Consider the following 22,649-nt stretch of genomic DNA (forward strand, 5'->3'; position numbering starts at 1 on the left):
ACACTCACACGCACACACACACACACAAACACCCACACACACGCCCACACAATCTCACAGTCACGCACCTGCCTCTTAGCCTGGCAGTCGCCCTGGCAGTCAATTCTGGCTAAGAGAGGGGTCATGCACTGTATTAGGAATTAAACAAATGAGCTCTAATAGGACAATCAGGGCACAGCTATTTAGCAGCTCCCAGCCAGAGGTGCCTCTGCTCAGTGAGTCTTCAGGTCTCTGCCTCCGCCGGCACGCTAGCTCCCCAGGACCTGGCAGTAGCACAGCGGTGCACCAGTGGGAATAGAAGGGGGCAAACTGGGCGCTCTCTTGTTTCTCACCTGCTTAATGGGGAACTCATTTAGGTGCAGCCTGCATCCTCCTTGAAGAAGACAGAAAGTGAGAGAAAAGGATAGAGGGAGACAGAGGGAGTGGAACTGAAACATACACAGAAAGAAGGACATAGGGAGAGAGAAAGAGGGGCGGGTAGGGAAAAGGCTATACATACGTATGTGTATATATATAAACGCCGTAATTGAGGGAGGGGGAATAGGGCAGGCCAGAGGGATAGAGAGCGCTAGTAGATTTTCGTTTGACCTTTATCTAATCAGGGTGGAAGTGGGTCAATCCTCGTTTGGAGAAAACCTCTGCTGTCTCCAAGCAGCTGCTCCCGCTTTAAGCGAGCAGGAGGGGCTGTTCTCCGTGCGGTTACCTCTCTCTCCGCGGCCCGCGGTGTAAGGAAAGACTAATCCAAAGCCCATCTTATCTCATCCTCACTTGGGCTAAGCCTCTCTGTGAAACTTCCCAAGGATCCCCCCTAATTAGCTAGATGTGACCTAGTCCAAACCGGGAGACTGCTCAGCTCGGGCCATTACGCAATAGAGAAGAGACTTCCGCAACTTTGAAGCGCTTTCCAATCACGAACACACAAATGCTCCCACGTACAGTTCACATGCATACATGTCCAGAGTGCATACATACACACACATACAGAGAGAGAGAGAGAGAAACACACACACACACACACATACACACTCCTTTCATTTTACGTCTATTTTTTAATTAGTTCCCTTGGACAAAGTTGGAGAGCCCAAATGCTCAAACTAGATCAAAGCCACTGATGCTAAATATTACATATCATGCCTGGCTTTGAACAGGCTAAGTTGCCATGGTCAGACTGGAAGAGTCCGTCCCCTTTCCTCAAGTTGTGCTGTAGTGTACACTGAATGGGTGTCTTTGTAGTATAGCACTGGCAACCCAGCCACCCCCTCTACTGAAGCACAGCTTTCTAATTACTCTTTCTCCTTTATCTTTCGCACTCTGGGGCTACTCATGAAGAGACGGATATTTAATTGACTCTAAGTAAGAGGCATAAATGTCCCCGGCTGCCCTGTCTCTGTCTCTGGTCCTTTTTCCCACTGCTTCTCGCTGGTGACCAGGCATGGCAGTATCCACTAGATCGCACTGTACCTAAGCCCCAGTTTTAGTGCATTCATCTGATATTTGAGGGCAGCAACAACTAGTTTGTGTAATGTGTTTGTGTGTCCAGTATGTTCAAATCTTAACATCACCAGTTCAGCCAGTTTACTTTTCTTGCGTCATTGACAGAGAACATGGTGTCTCATGTTCATGGTGTCTCTCATGGTGTCTCATGTACTGTTTCATGACAAAATAGTTGTGACTGTCCTGCCCCATCCATCTAGATATTCATTCTTTCCATATTTAACTCTACATATTGTACTTTTAAAGCTTTGTATCTTTGGTTTCTGACCCTACTATTACTGTGTGTGACCATTTATTGTAGATGTTTTTCTGACTCTCTCTCTCTCTCTCTCTCTCTCTCTCTCTCTCTCTCTCTCTCTCTCTCTCGCTCTCTCTGTGTTGATGTAGTAGTTCCTCAGTGATGTGAATGTACTGAACAAACAGGGAATCCACCTTTTAGTATGGCTTGGTTCAAGGGCTTGAGCCAAGGTTTTAGTATGGCTTGGTTCAAGGGTCTTGAGCCAAGGTTTGTTTGCATTGGGGGTTCACTGATATCTCCAACTTACTTGAGAATTTGAGTCCCTGATTGTGTTTTTAAAAATGACTCTGTGACAGCTACTCTTAAGAAGAGCTTTAGTTTTTTTTTTTTTTTTTTAATCAGAGACACCAGCTACTGTATTTGTACTGACTGGTGTTACAGTCCTTGAACGTATGAATGAAAAGCCATGAATTTACAGTCTACATCCTGGCGTATAAGACATTTGTTTTATTTTGTGTCATGTCAAGAGAGTAGCACATGCAGGGGAGGGAGGATAAAGGAAATATCCTCATCAAAATAAAGAGATGTTAGTCCTGAGATTGACAAATAAGCAGGGGTGAGAGGATGAGAGAAAGTCCATATTATGGTGCTTGAAGCCTGAGATGCATCACAAATTGAGGGGAAATCAGCAGATGGAAAATGGATGTTGAAGGCTGCTTGGCAGGGAGTACAGTAAGTTAGCTATCACAAGGATGCTTGGTTATAGGCACATTCAAACGTTTAAAATCCCCAAGGCTAAACAAGTTTCAACAGCTCAGGTTCTCAGTTAGATCTCTTCCTTTTAACCCTCAAGATGAATATTTATACACTGTATATACTGTATATATTACTATTTCGTATTTCAAGGACAAACAAGTCACCAAAAAGAAGGAACAAAAGACCAAATTAACACAAAAAGATGAAAGACAACAAATGATTTTTCTCTATTTTGAATTTTTTTTGTTTCTTTCATCCTGAGGAGGCAAAATGATTTGGGAACGTAAATACAACCATCCCAAGAGAACAATAGAGAGGGGCTTTAATAGGGTTCCACATTTCCATATATATTATCCAGCGATGGGCGTCACTCCCCCAGCCCTGGGCAGCGTTGGCGCTTTGGATCCTTTTAGATTCAGCCGCGCTCTTTAGCAGAGTCCGTTTTAATGCCACATAAAAACACACACACACACACACACACACACACACACATGCATGGTAACGTAACATAACAAAAAGAAATGAAAGGAAGAAGACGGTGACAATACCGGTTTAAAAAAAGAGGACAAATCCCCAGACTGTTGTGTGTTAAAATGGGATAGCATGAAATAGGATCCAGTTGTGGGCAGGGTTGTTTCAGTGGCTCTTTAGGCCTGCTTCAAAGGCACAGCTACATGGCATCATTATGGAGACACCGCTCAAGCTACAGCAATGATATCCAGCTGCACTTTGTTCGCCGTGAACGCTAAACCGATTTAATGAAATAAGGGGAGGGGGTAGTGAGGGAGGGTGTGTGTGTGTGTGTGTGTGTGTGTGTGTGTGTGTGTGTGTGTGTGTGAGGAGGGGCTGCTGGGGATTGAGAGGTTGGAGGGGGGGGGGGGAAGCGTTAAGGCCTCAACTTACGGTTAAACTCTGCATACATTATCACAAACAGCACGTCGCTAGCTGGCTCTCTCTGTAATCCAATTTAAGCGCAAATACAATACAATACAAAAACCCCGCTGTTGTATGCGCTTTAGACATCCAGCACCCAGCTGTAGCATGAAAGCACCGTCCTGTGTAGAGAGCGAGCGAGCGACGAGCTGCCGCTCCCAAGCAGATAGGTAAGAACCCACTATCCTTCTTCTCTTTTTTCATTTTTAATCTATATCTACACCTCCTCCTCGCTCCCTCTGAAACAGTCACCCCATCTTTACTCAGCGGAGATGAGATGATTAAAAACACCCCGAGCCAGAGACAATGATATATCCCCATGGAGAGAGGAATGATAAAGACTCTTTCCTTCCCCTCCTTCCCTCCCTCCCGCCCGCTCACTCGCTTCCCTCCAGCTCGTCCTGGGGCCCTACGGAGGACGTGATTGGCTGCAGGCTACAGAAGGCACGAGGGCAGGTGAGGGTGGAAGGACATGTCGGTGGTGCCGGAGGGGCCACTGTCCAGGTAAATTGAGTTTTCAGAGGGGCCCAAGGGGGGCCTTTCGCATTCGGCTCGCACACACACACACACACACACACACACACACACACACACACACACACACACACACACACACACACACACACACACACACACGTGTGCATGGGGGACAGTGGGTCCTCTGTTGGGGTGCACAGAACATGCGGGAGATCAGTAGGCCAGGCCAGGGCTCCGCCGAGAGAGCAGCTGCCCTTGTTTTTTATTTCTTAATATTTCCTTTTTTTTTCTACGCCTCAGAGAAAAGACCTGAAGAAGAAAAGAGAAAAAAAAGGAAAAGAGAGCAGAACAGAAAGAGCGAACTAAAAAAACAAGAGAGAAATGAAACAAAAAAAAGGAAACACAACCACCATAATAATATAACAGAGGCACGACTGCACGCTGGCTCGCTCTTTCATTGTGCCCCGTCCTTCATCCTCAAGCGGAGCAGAGGAGAGAAGGATCACGAGTGGACCCAGGCAGGGCCACGCCACCCACAACAAATGGGCTCCGGCCCCAGACCGAGGGGGGTAAGGTGGAGCTAGGGAACGTGAGGGAGATGAGATGAGGGAGCGTGCCGAGGCGCAGGACTACCCCGGTGAGCAGGCATGCCTCCTCTCCCCTGGCAGGCAGGTCTATCCCTTACCACCCCCCCACCCCCCCACCTCTACCCCCACTTTGGCCGCAAATGCTCTGAAAGCTCACACTGAGCTTGTGCCCTTCAGGTGCCTGCTGGGTTGGCACAGGCTAGCTTGGCCAAGTGGAGAGTGATTTGTGGGGAGGCCGCGGGTGTGTGGTGTGGGGTGGGGGGGGGGGGGGTGGGGTGTGGAATGGTGGTCATAGATGGGTAACAGCTTCATTAAGAGGACTGGTGGAAGAGATTCAGGATTAGACTAATTACTGAGTATCAAACCAAGGCCAGTGCTGGATGAACACTGCACAGGCTCCAGCAGATAAGATGTTGAGATTGTGTGTGCAGCAGCAGGAGAAGGGCTTCAAAGCCTTTCTCACACTTATCGAGATGAAGCATCTGTGCTCAAAAGTCAGCATGGTTTGAACTCATTCTGGGGTTATTTGTAGGCATTTAGAGTATTTTGAGTAGATGTGAATCATAAGCAGCCTGTATGCGTGACTGCTAGGGTAATGGTGTGTGTGTTTTCTTGTGTATGTGTGTTTGTGTGTCTGTGTGTGTGTGTGTGTGTGTGTGTGTGTGTGTGTGTGTGTGTGTGTGTGTGTGTGTAATGAGCTTGTGCTCATAACATGGAGCAGATTTGAGCTAAAGTTGATTAGATGAAGCTGAGTAAGCAAGCGCTCTGTTTAACGTACATTACACACACCAAGAAAACTCTCATTTGCCATCTTTAAACTCCCACAGAAGATGTGGCTCTAAAAAACTTCTAATGAGTAGCTATTTGAGGCAGGTCCAAAATAAGTAAAGCATTAAACACCAGAAAACCCTGAAGACAATCAGTCTCTCACATGTCCTCTAATAAGATGAAAACAAAGAGAAGGGCATTAGGGCTCTGATGGGGGCTGTGTGTGTGTGTGCGTGTGTGTGCGTGTGTGTGTGTGTGTGTGTGTGTGTGGTGTGTGTGTGTGTGTGTGTGTGTGTGTGTGTGTGTGTGTGTGGAAGGGGCCATGTGTCGTATCCTTGCACACCCACTGGAGACGCGCTGTGGCCCCTGCTCAGTGAAAAGCCTGCGAGGCCGATCTGAATATAGGGCCACGGAGTCACTGGGTGGGAGACAGAACGGGACGGGAGCACGGCACCCGCAACGCAGCAATTATCCTGATTACCAACTAGGGCGCCTTCACGCTCCAGGGCTCTCATGACCCCCTGTCTCTCTCTCTCTCTCTCTCTCTCTCTCTCTCTCTCTATCATTCTCCCTATCTCTCTCAATCTCTCTCCCTCTCTCTCTCTCTATTCTCCCTCTCTCTCTCTCTCTTTGTCTCTCTCTCTCTCTCTGAAATCTGTCATCAGGCACAGGGGCCCCTAGCCAGCCACCATAATCCAACTTGAAATGATCTCCCTCCCATCACAGCATGCCACAGTTCAGAAGGACCCCCCCAAGACAAGTGACCCACGCGAAGCATACAGCCTGTACAAATGTGTGTGTGTGTGTGTGTTTTTCTACATCACAAAGAGAATATGGGTATGAGTGTGTGTGTGTGTGTGTGTGTGTGTGTGTGTGTGCCTCTGTATGTGTGTGTATGTGTGTGCTTGTGTGTGTGTGTGTGTGACTTTGTGTGTGTGTGTGCCTCTGTGTGTGTGTGTGTGTGTGTGTTGCTCTGCAGTGTTATGCTGTAATGTGTTACACAAACATAGGCGCTGTGTGTGTTGTTGTCTAGGAGGAATAGGGAGAGGAAGCTAGGCCATATGCCATGTTGCTGAGCTGCTTAGGGCTGTGCTGTACTCACTGTGCCTTTGTGTGTGTGTGTGTGTGTGTGTGTGTGTGTGTGTGTGTGTGTGTGTGTGTGTGTGTGTGTGTGTGTGTGTGTGTGTGTGTGTGGTGTGTGTGTGTGTGTGTGTGCGCGTGTGTGTGTGTGTGTGTGTGTGTGTGCGTGTGTGTCTGTGTCTGTGTCTGTGTCTGTGTCTGTGTCTGTGTCTGTGTCTGTGTCTGTGTGTGTGCCAGTGCCACGAGTTCAATCTCTTGCTTTACATCTACCTGGAGTTTAATGCCATTATCCAAATGTGGCCTATGGCCTGTGGACTTTCTTTCAGGACATAGTACAACATAACAAGTTCAACTAAATCTGAAACATGACAGAAGAAAGACAAACAGAAAGAAAGAAATGCTAGAGGTTGCCTCTAAAACAAATGTGTAGGAGAACAGATATGGCTAAACAACAGTAAAGTGACACTATGGTTATCAGTAGGACAATTACTGCACTGTAAATTCACCCGAGTCTTAAATTATCACCACACATAATAAACCCTCACAATCAATTGAATTCACGGACAGAATCATCCTATACAATATAGCAGAAACATCACAAAAAACACATGGGTCAAAAGGGAGACAGGAAGATACAGCATCTACATCAGCTGTAACAAATCTACTAACGGTATAAAACAATCTGGGAACTAGTGGCTAAAAGATGACAAGGAGGGAGAAGGGGGTGGAAGGGAGGGATGGAAAGGGAGACTGGTGAGCTGGGAGGGGGGAGGGGGAGGGAGAGGGGAGGGGAGGGGAGGGGAGGGAGGAGGTTAACCAGCAGGTGGGTTTCCAGAGGGACTTGACACAAAATGCATCTCCCGAAAGCTGACACGATTCAAGCAGCTTATTCACAGCGGGGAGTGGACAGAGGAGGAGGCAGAGCAAAAAAGGAAAAAGCTCAACCATTTCCCACAATCCCACTGGGATGACACCGTGTCATCTCCAGCTTTGAGAAACAACAGGCTTCAGCCGGTGCAGGGGATCTGTCAGGGACGCATTGTTTCATCCATCAGTTCTACATAGAATGCTCTTCCACTCTTCTGTGACATTTGAAACCTGCATGAAAAGAGAGAGGCTCATTTGTATACTTGAATATCTCATGAATAGCCATTTGTGTCTATGGCTGGAGTGCACGGATGATAAACAGCGCAAATATCTATGGTAATGTATGCAATCCATCTAACATATTTAAAACACATCTAAAAGTGAGCGTTTCCTGACCACTATAAAGCAATACAATAACACCACAGTCATTCTTCAAACTTGGGAGAACATTAAACATAAAGGCTGAACACCACACTCCATTTAGTTGTTGAGAAGCAATCATACTTGATGATCATTCAATACGAAATCACCCCTTATTGATGCTGTTTTCTTCCCTGCTGTCTGGCTTCAATGCTGCAGTTGAATACAAAGGCACAAATAACACAAGGGAGATTTCCTGTGCATCCACAGTGGATCAATATCCCAATCCTGAAACTCTGCCAGCCTCGGAAATTGTGACGGGACCCACTGGAAAAGCCCATTTCATCGGAATAAAGAGCAGACATCATCCAGCTGGCTGCTGCTGCCGCCTCGACTCCTGTTTCTTATCCACTCTCCCACCAGACCCGCAAAGACGTCTCCACGTTCACAGCTCTCGGAGAGGAGACTCACGGGCACTCACGTCTCTGCAAATCTGTCAAAATATTTTTACAGGCAGAAAAGAGGGTGGGGGTGCAGGACCGAACGTGTGACTACAACTCTGGTATTGTGTCTTGAAACAACCTGAAATATTTTCATTTTTTCTCCTTTTTTTCCCCTTCCTTTCTCTTTGGAAATGAGGGCAGGGCTTACTCACTGGCTTCACATGCTATGGAGTGGATATGACTGTCCCTCGCATGCAAACCACCTTCTCAGAACTATTCAGAACTATCATGAGTCACTGGCAATTACATTACTCAGCCAAGGGTGAATTCCTCATTTAAGGCAAAGCCCTCCATTCTGGGGAAAGTGGTTGCTTTTTGAGCTCAACATCCAATCAAATTACACCCTTCTCTCCCATGCTCCTGAAGTAATGTGTTCATTTGGTGGAATTTGATTGACTTCCTGGAGAATTTCACTGAATTCGATGACAAGTCTTGTCAAACAGAGGGAGGAAAAGGAGGTTTGTTTCCACATCTCTGACCTGCGCTCGTTTGATTAACAGATGTCACCTATTGCAGTTCTGAAGGTAGTCAGTGGAAACCAAAATATAGTGGGAAAAAAATTGAAAAATTATAGGTTTGCTATAGGTACATGCTTCAATTTTTCCTCTTTTTTTCATGATTCTTAAATGTGATGTTCTTGATTATAATCCACAGGTCAGAGATGTGGAGACAAACCTCCCTTCCCTCCCTCTGTTTGACACTCTGTGCACCTGTCACCAGTTGACTGACATCGTAGAAGCCCAATTCCTGACTGAGATGATCAGAGTTCCAAGCTCACTGACAAACCTCAGGGTCTTCAATAACCAGAGAATACAGAAACATTATGATATTGTTTGGAGCATGTCTCTAACAATTCAAATCTGACTCAATGTAACTTTAATTTAACGAGTCCTGTTTATTAAAAACATAGAAGGGTTCCTTAGCAAGTCTATCAGCGTTGAGGTTCAGATAGGGACGACAACATTGCTGCTTATTATACGTATTATATAATATACGCTCACTATATTTTAAGGATGAGATTTTCACTGAATTTACAAGTCTAAAACCTAGAATTTGTAATGTACAAATGTAATGTTTCTCAGGCACATGTTCTCTCTCTCTCTCTCTCTGTCTCTCTCCCTTTCTTTCTCTCTCTCTCTCTCTCTCTCACTCTCTCTCTCTCACACACACACACACACACACACACACTTTTCTTCACATTATGGCCTACATATGTGTCACCATCATGCCACCACTGCATTCATTTATTTTAAGCTATTAGCAAAACTCAGAACCCAACACACAATTTAGTTTCACTGAGGACATCCAATAATGGAGCCCATCCACTTTAATTGCTTCAGCACACCGTGGTTCAAATAAAGACAATGATCAAAGACAGAATGTAGGTTTTGAATATATTCTTCAAATCCATTTATTTTACACCTCAAAACCAGGAAGAAGAAAAGAGGGGATATGAGTATGTGGTACAACGGGAATGTAGTCACAGCTGTCATTTTTTTCTTTCTTTTTTGTACAGTTTTTTGGTGTAAGCTCAGAGAAGAAAAAAACCCTTAATACAGTCATAATAATTGCACTTCATAAATCTAAACTGTCGTCAGCATTTGACTTTGACACAGACCCTTGAATCTCTTGAGTTTTTCTTCCTTTTCTGTTTTTTTTTTTTTTTTTTTTTTTTTAAATTCAATTTACCAGAGAAATTTGACTGACAAAAGAAATGTTAATTTCGGACGGGGGAAGGGGTGGGGGGAGTTGGGCTGCTGCACTGATCCAATTTCACTGTTTTTTTTTTCCTTTCCTTCGTTTTTTTTGCCTGAGTCTTTCTCTCAGTCCCAAAAGGCGTTAGACTTCTCAGTAATTTAAGTGCATTACATTCACAGGAAAAGTCACAGTCAGAATGAATATTTCAGTGTTCAGACCTGTTTTTGTCCAACATAAAAAAAGGGGAAAAAGAAGAAGCGAACGATAGGCCGATTCAGGGTGTGTGGTGTGTGCAGCTGCACCCTATCCACAACGACAGGATGCGACACCTCACAAAAAAAAATCTAACCAGAGCGAGAGAGAGACCCTCTCCACTGCATGCCTCATCTTCCTGAGAGATACCAGGACAGGACAAAACTCAGGAGAGGGGAGGCCATGATTGTTTCATCCTTACATACTTGAGATTCATACATATATATATATATATATATATTATATATATGAATAAAAGAACAATGATGTTGAGAAACACCATCAAGTGGAAAACAACTCTCATCCTATGGTCCTCTGGTCTCTGTGGTGGCTTCCAATCAGCTGAGCAACATGATCTGCCTGCCAGTAGGATAGAGGCTTCTATCTCGCACCACAGCATTTAAGACTTTGAGAGTGTGTGTGTGTGTGTGACATTACAAGGGAGGGGCTCAGTTGAAACAGATACGTTTGAACCAATCTTGGGATATCTGGCAGCAGGTAGAGGCCGTGGGCTCTGCAATGGTGAGAATACAGGGCAAGTATAACATCGGAGAAGTCTGGGGATTAAATAATAATAATCAGAAGAAAATCCAAATAAAACAATAGTAATAATAATAATAATAATAACAACAATTGCAACAATAATAATAACAACAATACACACCATGAAAGCCATACTGGAACACCTCTAAATCATGACATTCATGTTTCTGAGATTTCAAAATATATATATATATTTTATTTAAATAATGTTTTCCATTTTAATGTGTGTTTGTTTTTGTAATTTTTTTTGTTAGTTTTCATTTTCAGGTTTGTGAGCGGTTTCCAGTGTAAGCTCAAGCAAAGGAGAACTCAGATCCTCGCTTCTCTGAGAACCAGAACAGTAACTGCGCCACCAGGACACTAGAAACTAAATATCAGCCAAAGAAAAAAATTAGGAATACATAACAAAACAATACAAAAAAAAAAATAAGCATTTAGAACATTTTCCCTCTTAGCAGCCAATGCATATCATATACTACAAATATGTAAAACAACAACAAAAAATAGGTTCAAGTTTTCAAGTTTCTTCAATATGTCATATCCAGACTAACCCATTCCAACGTCACAAATCTTTTCAACACAATTTCTCAAATCAAAAGCAGTGCCATTTTCGATAAAACCATATAATATTATTGTCAATGTTTAACTTCGTCATGTTGATCATTCAATTTATAAACATCCTTGCTTTTCCATGTTTTGTACAGTGTGACTCTTTGTGTGTGTGTATGAATGCAGAGCATGGTTATGCCCCATTGAAATGGGTTGGAAACTAAGCTCAGACATGGGTCTTCCTGGACCACTGCACTCAGAGTGGTCCCCTCTGTTGGATTTTTCGGAATGGAAAAGGAAAAAAAAAAACTGTCTGTTCACTTCATGTGTTAATAAAAGTGATGATTCTCACCACAATCAAATCAAGCCACCAAAAAGGAAAAAGGAAAGGGAAAAAAATAAAACAAATGATCATCATCAAATCCCTGTTGGCAAAAAAAATGAAAAGAAACACAAACGAAAAAACACAGAATCAAAAACCCCACTCTCCTTCAACAACCCACCTGTCTTTCACTGAGCTGAGAGGCACCCATTGGCTATTCAGGATTCACAGCAAGACAATCCAGACACACCCCATGTCTCTGAGCTCCCCAGGAAAAAAGCCCTGCTCCGACTCCCCCACAAGTCCACTTCCCCTCCCCTCCCCTCCCCTCCCTACACACACACCTCCATTTAGTACGTCATTCAAAGTACCACCGTCTGCTCTTGCATTTGATTGAGATTTCACATTGGCCCTTTTTCGGGAGGGGAAACCGAAGCACTGCCCGATTCACGTCCCTGCTCCTTCATCTCCTCCTCCTCCTCCTCCTCCTCTATCTGTAAACAGGGAGCCGTATGTGTGCGTGCTGGTGATCCAGCAGCCGCGGCACCGCCACAGTCTCGTAGCCTTTGCCCAGCATCTGCTCCTTGATGCAAGGCGGGTGGATGTCGTTGATCAGGTACTCCAGAGACTGCAGGCTACTGCTGAGCACTGACGTGTTGCACAGGCTCTTGCTGGGCAGGCAGCACAGGCCCCCGGCGCTGTCCAGGCCGGGGTGGGGATGGGGATGCGGGTGGTGCGGGTGGTGCGGGTGGTGATGGTGGTGGTGGTGGGGATGGAGGTGGGGATGATGGGAGAAGCCCGTGAGAGGCCCGGCCGTGGTGGTGGTGGCCGTGGCGCCTGGCAGCTCCTGTGGGATGTAGCAGTCACTGTCGGGGGTGACGAGGACGCTGTTCCAGGGCGGGGCGAAGTACTGGCCCACAGAGAAGTTACCGTGCATGCTCACACAGTTCAACGGCGAGGAGCTGACCTTGTCCATGCCGCCGCAGCCCCCCGCTCCGCCACTGGCAAGCGGGTAAGGCCTGGAGGAGGAGGAGGAAGAGGACGAGCCTCCTCCCCCCAGCATGACCCCGCCGCCGGGCAGGCAGGTTTCAGGGGACTTGCTGATGGCACCACCGCCGCCACTGCCCGCGCTGTACATGCGCAACACCGCCTGCTGCTGCTGCTGCTGCTGCTGCTGCTGATGGTGCTGATGGTGCTGATGGTGCTGCTGCTTCTGCTGCCACAGTAGGTAATCCATATTGTCCGCGTACACCACCCCCGCAGCCTTTAGACCTTCGCCGCCCTGCCCGGGCACCACCGCCGCCCCTTGCCCATACAACAGCCCGCCTTGTGTCACCATGCCTGCCGGGTAGTTGCCCCCCGAGGAGCCGGAGGAGGACGGCAGCCCCCCGACCACCACGGTGGTGCCGGGCTGTTTGGATGGGCTGCTGCTGGTAATGGCAGCGGTGGTGGGAGGGCCGGCTCCCTGGCACACCTGCTGCAGGGCCTGAGCCTGGCAGTGCTGGTTGATCTGGTAGATGATGCTCTGGATGGAGGGCAGGTTGGACTGGGGAGGCAGGGCCAGCCCTCTCCCTCCAGCGCCCCCTCCTCCACCCCCGGTAGCGGCACTGCCACCTCCACTGCTCGCAGGGATCACCGAGCTGGCCACCGTCACGTTGGGCGGCACGGAGACGCCCACCGCGGCCAGAGAGCCCTCCGGGGGCTTCGGGGGCGCCGCGTGGTAGAGCATGTGCCTGTGGGAGTGGGCTAAAGTGCTACTGCCGCCACCTCCGCCCATGGGGGGTGGGTAGGGGGCCACAGCCAGCTGGGGAGGGGAGAGCTTAGTCCGACGGCCCTCCACATTCTTCAGCACGCCTTTGGCCACGGATGACGGGGCGTAGGCAGACGACGAGGATGAAGAAGAGGACGTGGAGGAGGAGGATGAAGAGACTCTGATGATGGCCAGCAGGCCCTGGTGGCCGCCGATGTGCATGTGGGGGTAGGGGCTGTAGCGCTGGCCCGTGGTATCGTAGCCATTGACCGTGCGGTTAAGGTGCTTGTTCTGCGGGACCCTGATGTTGGTGGGGAAGATCTTGATGGACAGCGGGTGGCCGGCCGTCTTCTGGGCGTAGGCATCCAGCTCGGCTGCGCTGGGGTAGCGCGGGGAGGGCATAGGCACCGTCAGCTCACCTGAGGGTCGGAGAGAAAAGATGATAACAGAGTCAGAAAGGACTGCAATGCAAAATCAAAAATGGGAAAAGCAGCTGAAGCCCCAACTCAGCATTTTTGTGTATTTGAAACTTATATAAAAAATAAACCCTCTCCCCTTTCTCTTTTGACCACCAGGCACTGTGAAACTGAACTACTAAATACAAACGTAAAATGCTAGCAGCCTCTATAGCTTAATACTAGCAATAGCAAGACCATAACAGCAACTTACACAATAAGACAATAACTAACATAATAAACAGCTTCATTATAAAGCACATGAAAGGTAAGGGTTAGGGAAAAAGGCATCTGCTAAATCTGCCCCGGAGTTTGGAGAGTTCAGGTAGAGAAGGTAAAAATACCGGTGTGTTTACGTTCTACTTATGCACTGAGCCAGATGATTTCACACATCAGTTCCAACCCCTGGTTCAGGAACTGCACTAATTAGCAAAGGCAGATGGCTGAAACTGAGTTCAGGAAACTTCCGTCCCCACTTTTCGAAACACGAACATCAATCTAAGGTGAAGATTTGCACTTTGTCACTGTTCATTTTTAGATTGAAATGTGTCACTGTCTAAAAGACTGACTACAAGCTGTGTCCTTTGCACATCAGTATGGGGTAACTAAAATCTTTCAGTCTGAGGGGCAATTCATTCTGATGGAGAGAAATGTACTCATTCTTTAGGTACGAAGAGTAGCCATCTGATTTCACGGGCAGAAAATGTGCTTTGACAAGCCATGAAATCAGTTTAATGGCAGTCAGAACTGGACATCTGACAGGTGTTCCTTAACACCGCTTCCCCACAACATCCCATAATTACCCTGCCTTTCCCCTGTCTCTCTAAAAGCCTGCAGTGGAAGAAGTTCATCCCTGGACAAATTGGTCCTTTTAAAAAACTCAATCTTTTGGGAGTGGGCACCTTAGGCATTGTCAGAGCTTTGCGAAATGAATTCAGACTGACTTTGGCACAGAACTGGGTTACCCTTGGAAATAGGAAGAGGAGAAACAGAGAGAGAGAGAGCGAGGGAGAGAGAGAGAGAGGGCGAAAAGGGTTGATAAAGACTTGTTTAATTGCACTGACACAGATGAGATTTATAAGTAGCATCACTGGGTCTTAGCCCTCCTGGCCATGGGAATACCTCAATTATTCAATCCAACCAGCAATAGATGAGGAGCCAGGCCCATACTGCCACCTCATTACCAACTGCAGGGAATTCTTAACCTGGATTTTACAACAATTACACGGATCACAGAGTAGTATCAATCAGAATGATTTGTAGCTCTGATGGTTTTGTCATCGCCATGGACAAAGCATCTTCCCTCATGCTTGGCATTTTTACCAGAACTGTTTTCAAATGAAGTAAATATTTTTGGTAACGCATAACCTGCTTCGCACTGTGACTATTCCTGCAAGTGCAGTATACCACATTCTTTGTCAATGTGTACCATCAAGTACCCGTAACCTGGCCTTTAAATCTAACTTTAATCCTAAATATAGTTTCATATAAACACAAAGTATCAATAAGCAATTATTCTTCATGACTCAGTGTCACATGAAACCTACTACAAAAAAATATCACATTTTGCCATTAAAAGAATAATCTCATGGTCAGATCAGTTCTTCATGTGAACTGGATTGCATATCACCAGGCCAGGAAATGCCTTCAGCACTAACTTACTATTGATTTTGGCCACATGTAGGCCTGTTGGGCAAGACGTTTTCCTTTGCCACCACCCAGGGTGGTGGAAGGGCATTGAGGCAGTGGACTAATATCACAGGGGAGGGCTTATTCAGCTTCACTGATAGAGCAGGGTCACCAGATCAGCTCAGTCCTCTTCACAATGACACCCCCCCCCCCCCCCCCCACACACACACACACACACACACTCTAAAACCACACAGAAAAGACGTGGCTGAGCGACAAAATGGCTCCCAATGCTAAGACAAAGCCAACCATGGGTTGGTGAGGGCGGCAGGGGTGGGGGGGGGGCCGTGGCAAGATTGAATTCAAACGACATTATTCAGGCAATTTCATGGCTACTTAGTTCAGATAAAAAAGTGAGCTGAGGGGTTGGGAGGGAGGGGTGAGGGGCACACTCCATTTACAAGTGATAAATCAACTGCCACAAATGACTTGCAACCTCCTCAGAAAAAAAGATGACATTTTTGGGGGAAAGGCGCATTAAGACAGTTCCAGAAAAAAAGAACTCTAAATGGGGCTGTCAGCAAATGTCATCATGACCTCAAGGAAGTGCAAAAAAGGACTCTCTATTGCTCCATGACTGAGTGGCTTTCACAGAAATCCCTCTGACAGAACTCTCATTCACATTTCATTTCACATTAGGCCTTTACACTTCACAACTTCTCTACCAGAAATGGAGAAATGGAGAAATGCGTGGGCTCGACCCAAACACAAAGAGGGAAAAACACGACACAAAAAAACAAAAACACAAATTCTGAAAAAAGATGAACTGGAGAGGTGGAGTACTAAAAATGAATGAAGTTACTTCAAATGAAAAACCTGCACTTGTAAACTACTCCTGCTGGCCACCATGTTAAGCATCTAGCAAAAACCCTACCTCTTATCACTCACTACAGGATGGTTCTGGAAAGGGTCAAAAAGGAGACTCCTTTTAAAAATTGGAATTTTACCATGAAAAGACAGGAATAAGGAGAGAGGCAGAGAGAGAAGAGAGAGAGAAAGAGAGATAAGGAGAAGAGAGAGAAAGAGTGCTTGATGAGCACTCTTTCCCTCTGGGCATATTTGGCCCGCTTCCCGTCAGCAGCCGCTCCTGTCCCGGCCACAGCGTCACCGGGGAGAGCTGCACGCACGCACACACACACACACACGGCACGGAGGTCTTTGAATGTCCTGATGAAAGCACTGCCGGTTAGTGACGGCTCAGCCACAGCCTAATTGGAGGTGGTGTAAATGGGTCAGGAGAGAAGGAGAGCTGTCACGCATCCGTCCGCATCTCACCAGGGAGGGCGGCACACAACTTTCAACCTCCTCAGCAACAGCCGACACATGGACGCTTTGATGTGGTGACAGAAGCACCGGCACCGACCCGAGAGGAGTGTGTGTGTGTGTGATGAGGTGATGGGGGTAGGGTGGGGGGTTTATTTCATACGAAGGGGGGGTAAACACGTCGGCTTTCAAAGCGTGTTGCCCGTCGTCCACATGCAAATGTACACAAATAATAAGGTGACTTTTCCCCTGCCTCTGATCTGAGGCGCATGAGGGACATGGGAGGAAAAACACCTTTGATCAACATATGGTTTAAATGAGCTGCAGTGCCACGCTTAGCCAACCCCTCACCCCAAACACCCACCCACACATCAATACACACACACACACACACACACACACACACACACACACAATATTTATATCTTGCCCTAACTAGATGAAAAGCCAAAATCAACAAATAATTAACGCTTTGCTTATCCATTTCTTTCTTGTGTCTGTAAGCATGGCAGGCATCCTGAGTATGTGACTGAGTGACTGAGACCCCATGCAGACGAAGCCTAGTTTGCCTGAACCTGGGTTCATTTTTCACACATATCAACTTTTTAAATCGCGTGCACATGAACCCAGTGAATCCGATTGACTCAGCTGTAGTACATCCCCCACGCCTGTTGGTGGCGCTTTGGTGCTACAGACAACTGAAGAAAACGGAGAAGAAGACAGGAGCATACTATCAAAGTAACATATGACAGTAGTTGAGCTCCAACTAGCAACGTTTAGCTCAGCCGCATAGCCTACATTTAATCTGCACAGTAACACATTATGGTGGTTTATAAAATCAGTGGTAAGAGCAGACTGTAGGTTAAGCGAAAAATAATTATATTTGTTATTGATAATAAAGAGTTTAGAACAGTGCAACAAAGCAATATGCAACATGACATGTCTGAGTTGTTTAAATGCCTGTGCTTTATGGAGATGCTGAGCTTGAGCACGAGAGACCACAATGCAAGTGCTGTGGATCCTGGATGTTTCATGGTTTACAATTGCTTCCAATTTCATGGTTTTATTACTAACAACAAATGTAGGCTATTGTTGAGGGCTTTGTCCTTCACGTACTGTAGGCTACCTCTGAAGTAACGTTAACGCTAGCTAGTAGCTATCGCTATCGTTGCCTGACAGGACTAAAGCTAACATAACATTTTTGAAACTTCCGTCTATAATAAAAAATCTTTTCACGTCAGATTTGCTCATATAGGCTATTGCTGACACTTTTAAAAACTGTTTTTTGAAAAATGGTCTGATGCAAATAGATTAAACAGTGATAGATTAAAGTGTGGCTTGTTAATGTCATCCCTTTCCTAACAACAGATAGATAGATACATTTGTATTAATCCCGTTAGGGAAATTCACGTGGAAAAGGAGCAAGGTAATAGGAAGATTTTTTTTTTTTAAACTGGAGAGCTGTTATAACTGGCTGCCAAACTCACTGCGCCATGGCAACCCATTCAGTTATTAAATAATGCCGGTTGTGTCCGTTGTTCTGGCTGGTCTAATGATGCGATCACGTGGGGCAATCCGATTAGGTATGCGGATAGCGTGCAGACCAACACCAACCGCAACCGGATTTCGAGTTTACTCACTTTGGACCCCCGATTCGAGGGAGTGCGGATACATTGTGCGGATACAGTGCGTTCGTCTGCACGATAGGGCTATCCGGAGACGGGGTTCTCCGGGTTCAGGCAAACTAGACTCCGTCTGCATTGGGCCTGAGTGAAAGACAAGTGTTTACATTTACATTTAACTCTCTTTGTAGTCAGATGAAGCTGGATCCCAGCATTGCCGCTTCAGCCATTGTTTGTGCCACCCCGTGCAGACGGACTCTAGTTTGTCTGGACCCGGTGAACCCCGAGTCCGGATAGCCCTATCGTGCAGACGAACGCACTGTATCCGCACTCCCTCGAATCAGAGGTCCAAAGTGAGTAACCTCCGAATCCGATTGCTGTTGGTGTTCATCTGCACGCTATCCGCATACCTAATCGGATTGCCCCACGTGATCGCATCATTAGACCAGCCAGAACAACGGACACAACCGGCATTATTTAATAACTGAATGGGTTGCCATGGCGCAGTGAGTGTGGCAGCCAGTTATAACAGCTCTCCAGTTTAAAAAAAAAAAATTCTTCCTATTACCTTGCTCCTTTTCCACGTGAATTTCCCTAACGGGATTAATACAAATGTATCTATCTATCTGTTGTTAGGAAAGGGATGACATTAACAAGCCACACTTTAATCTATCACTGTTTAATCTATTTGCATCAGACCATTTTTCAAAAACCAGTTTTTGAAAGTGTCAGCAATAGCCTATATGAGCAAATCTGACGTGAAAAGATTTTTTATTATAGACGGAAGTTTCAAAAGAGATGAATGCTACGTTAGCTTTAGTCCTGTCAGACAACAATAGCGATAGCTACTAGCTAGCGTTAACGTTACTTCAGAGGTAGCCTACAGTACGTGAAGGACAAAGCCCTCAACAATAGCCTACATTTGTTGTTAGTAATAAAACCATGAAATTGGAAGCAATTGTGAACCATGAAACATCCAGGATCCACAGCACTTGCATTGTGGTCTCTCGTGCTCAAGCTCAGCATCTCCATAAAGCACAGGCATTTAAACAACTCAGACATGTCATGTTGCACTGTTCTAAACTCTTTATTATCAATAACAAATACAATTATTTTTCGCTTAACCTACAGTCTGCTCTTACCACTGATTTTATAAACCACCATAATGTGTTACTGTGCAGATCAAATGTAGGCTATGCGGCTAAGCTAAAGGTTGCTAGTTGGAGCTCAACTACTGTCATATGTTATTTTGATAGCATGCTCCTGTCTTCTTCTCCGTTTTCTTCAGTTGTCTGTAGCACCAAAGCGCCACCAACAGGCGTGGGGGATGTACTACAGCTGAGTCAATCGGATTCACTGGGTTCATGTGCACGCGATGTAAAAAGTGGGTAGGTGTGAAATAGGTGTGAAAACTGAACCCGGGTTCAGGCAAACTAGAGTCCGTCTGCATGGGGTCTCAAAGGCCCAGGCACTCGACCCGGCATCAAAGGGCTTCACACCTCACAGGCCACAGGGATTAGCTCTCCTCGCAGGGCACCTCCAAACCATCCACCCCCCACACCGGCCCCCTCCATTATAGCCATGGCTTATTGGAGCAATCCCACCACCATCCCAAAGGTAGGGAAGAGGAGGATGAGGCAAGGATGGAGGAAGAGGAGCCGGTAATTTAGAAAAAGTTTTGGTTTGAAACCCCCAGCTGTCTGTTTAACTAGCTCTGGAATTTTCTAGCCAAATGTCATGCTGAGGTGTAGGGTAATTGCACGAGTGTGCAGTCCTGTGTGTATCTCTTTCTCTCTCTCTCTCTCACACACACAAACACACACACACAAGCAGACAGGCACGGTGAACTGAAGTGAGGGCTGTGTCACCAGAGGTTGGCCGTTGTGGTGAGAAGTGGCTGCTGCTGCCACAAGCGATGGCTGACTGCGGTCTCATCTGCCGTGCCGAACTGAAATGTAGGGCAATGCCAGGCGACAACAGGTGCCCTAGACCAGGCGACAGACTGCCATGCCTCATAGGCTGAAAGCCTTACACTCGCCTTAGTCCACCCACAAACCCCCATCCCCACCTACACCACCAACATCGCACAGCCTGGAAAAGATGAATCATCTCCCCCAGAGACGGCAGAACAGAACCCTCAGCAATGTCCACATGGCCTTTCTGTCTCTGTCTTTTATTGTTTCTCTCTCTGTTCCTCTATCTGTAGACGATACATACTAGACATACTAGACTTCAACATCAAAGACTCATACAGAAAACACTCTGGGTTCCTCTGTCTCTGGCACACAGAGAAGCTCACATTACCTCCAGGGCCACTACTAGTCATTTGGGTGCCCTAAATGGAATTGCTTTATGGCTACAAGTCATGCTATACTTTGAGGAATGACAGATAAGATGAGATGCTAAAGTTACATCTGAAGCAGGAGAGACTGATGTTACCTGTTCAACAGATGGTATGAGTCTTAGAATAAACCACACACTCACAAACTTAAATGCTGGCTAGCGCTACCTTATTGCCCCATGGAAAAAAATCTAGCCCATAAGATCTTAAGCTTTCTGACATTAGCTAGTTAAACATAGAGGTTTCTTGCCTGGTATGCATGCATCGTGCAGGCTAATGTTTCCAGTATTTAACACGTTCAAACATATGAGATGTAAGACCGTCATCCTGCAGTTTTTTATTTCTCTCTTCTGCTCCTGACTGCTCGCTTCATATTGTCACCATGAAGGCTTGTCTGGCACAACCCAAACAAACCACAGGGAGACAATGTTATTATATAGAGTGTTTAGCCTATATTGGTGTAGTAGTCTGTTAATAATAATAGTAGATTATTATTATCTATTTGAATCTATTTTTATGTTTTTATTTCTGGTGTACGTGACCTGCGTGTACGTAGCGACAGCCCTGTGGCAACGAAACTCATGAACACAAACTAGCATGGTCCCATGGTCCATGGAGTTTCAAGAAGCGAGAACATTTCACATACACATTTCATCAACAAAACAAACCAAACTGTCATGAACACAGCACCCGCTTTGTTCCCTTCCTAAAGTCCTCCAGCAGCTAAATCGCTCCAAGGAGAACCAGAGAACGTGGAGCATTTCGAAAGCGAAAAGCCGCCCTGAAAGAGCCTTTCCACCCCTCCTATGGCTGATCAGCCTCATGGCTAGCGTGGTTGGGGGGAGAGAGAGGAGGCACCGTGGCAGGGTGGCAATTAGCAGCCTGACCTTCCTCCTTAATCACACGGCGCCTGGCACAGCACAATGCCCGTGTGTCGGAGCTGCCCGTCTCCAAATGCCAGCCCTCATTAGTGCCACGCCGCCCGAGCGAGGAGGGGAGTATGTGTGTGTGTGTTTGTGTGTGTGTGTGTAGTTAGGGGGGGGGGGGGTTAAATAACGGAGAGGAAGTTATCATCTCGCTGTGTCCCTTACAAACATTCACAGAGACACAACACCCACACACACACAGATGAGTCCACCAACACCCACAGGAGAACACACAGACACTCTCTCTCTCACACACACACCCATTTAAACACCCACACATGGACACACGCAATTCCGGCGCTGACAGATAACATGCGGTGGCGACAGCGGAGATGACAGCGGTGGCCGCGGAGGCGGCCCAGTTTGACCCTGGTGCGGGTCAGGAGGCGCCGAAGACAGCCCTGTGAGTGATGGAGCTGCCCACCCACCCACACCATCCGTCTGCACCCTTCTTCCCCGAAAACCCCCGACCCTGCACCCTGTACCCTCCCTCTCACCACCCCCGTCACCCCCCACCCGCCTCCATGCCATTCACGCTCCTGCCCGGGCTGTCCTTGAAGGGTGTGGGCGACTGTAGGAGGAGATGGAGAGAGAGAGAATGAAAAAGTGAGAGAAAGAATCTGAAAGAGCGAGAGAGAGAGAGAGAGGGCATAATCCTGTACTCTCAATTAACAGTGCTCTAATTAGTCGCTGTGCTGCCTAGAATTCTGATTAACTTGCTCCTGTGAGCATATGTGTGATGTGTGTGTATGTGTTAGATGTGTGTGTGTGTGTGTGTGTGTCAGTGTTAAAAAAAAGGTTCACCAAGTACAAATACGCAATAAGGCAGAGGAGGTCTAGATTAGACCATAAAAAAAGAAATCCATTTAGTTCAGAGCCTTTTATTTTAGTGAGGGGTCAAACAATGCTGCTAATGAAAATAGACAGAGTGTGGAAATGACAGTGAAAGTAAAAAAAAAAAAAACACACCCACACGCACACACACATACACGCAGAAGCGGGGTAAAAACAGGTGTGTGTGTATTTGTGATTAAATGTGTGCACTTCAGAGAGTGTGCATGAACATGTGTGTGTATGTGTGTGTTTGAACCAGATTATAATATCCCCTGCACTTCAGGTTAGCATTAGCCCACACGTTTAAGTTCAGTCGAGTGCTAATGAAATGAGACGCGTAAC

At 46.5% G+C, this 22,649-nt stretch overlaps 1 protein-coding gene across 1 annotated transcript in view; it reads right to left on the reverse strand.

The window, feature by feature from the left end:
- Positions 1 to 9,443: 9,443 nt before the first annotated feature.
- Positions 9,444 to 22,649, reverse strand: part of fam222a (family with sequence similarity 222 member A) — a 62,867-nt gene continuing 49,661 nt past the window's right edge. Inside the window, exon 3 of the mRNA XM_012830555.3 lies at positions 9,444 to 13,596. Coding sequence (XP_012686009.1) covers positions 11,918 to 13,596 — 1,679 coding nt within the window. The 3' untranslated portion in view covers positions 9,444 to 11,917. The remainder of the gene's footprint in view (positions 13,597 to 22,649) is intronic.

Source organism: Clupea harengus, chromosome 7, assembly GCF_900700415.2.
Source record: "Clupea harengus chromosome 7, Ch_v2.0.2, whole genome shotgun sequence".
Taxonomy (NCBI): Eukaryota; Metazoa; Chordata; class Actinopteri; order Clupeiformes; family Clupeidae; genus Clupea; species Clupea harengus.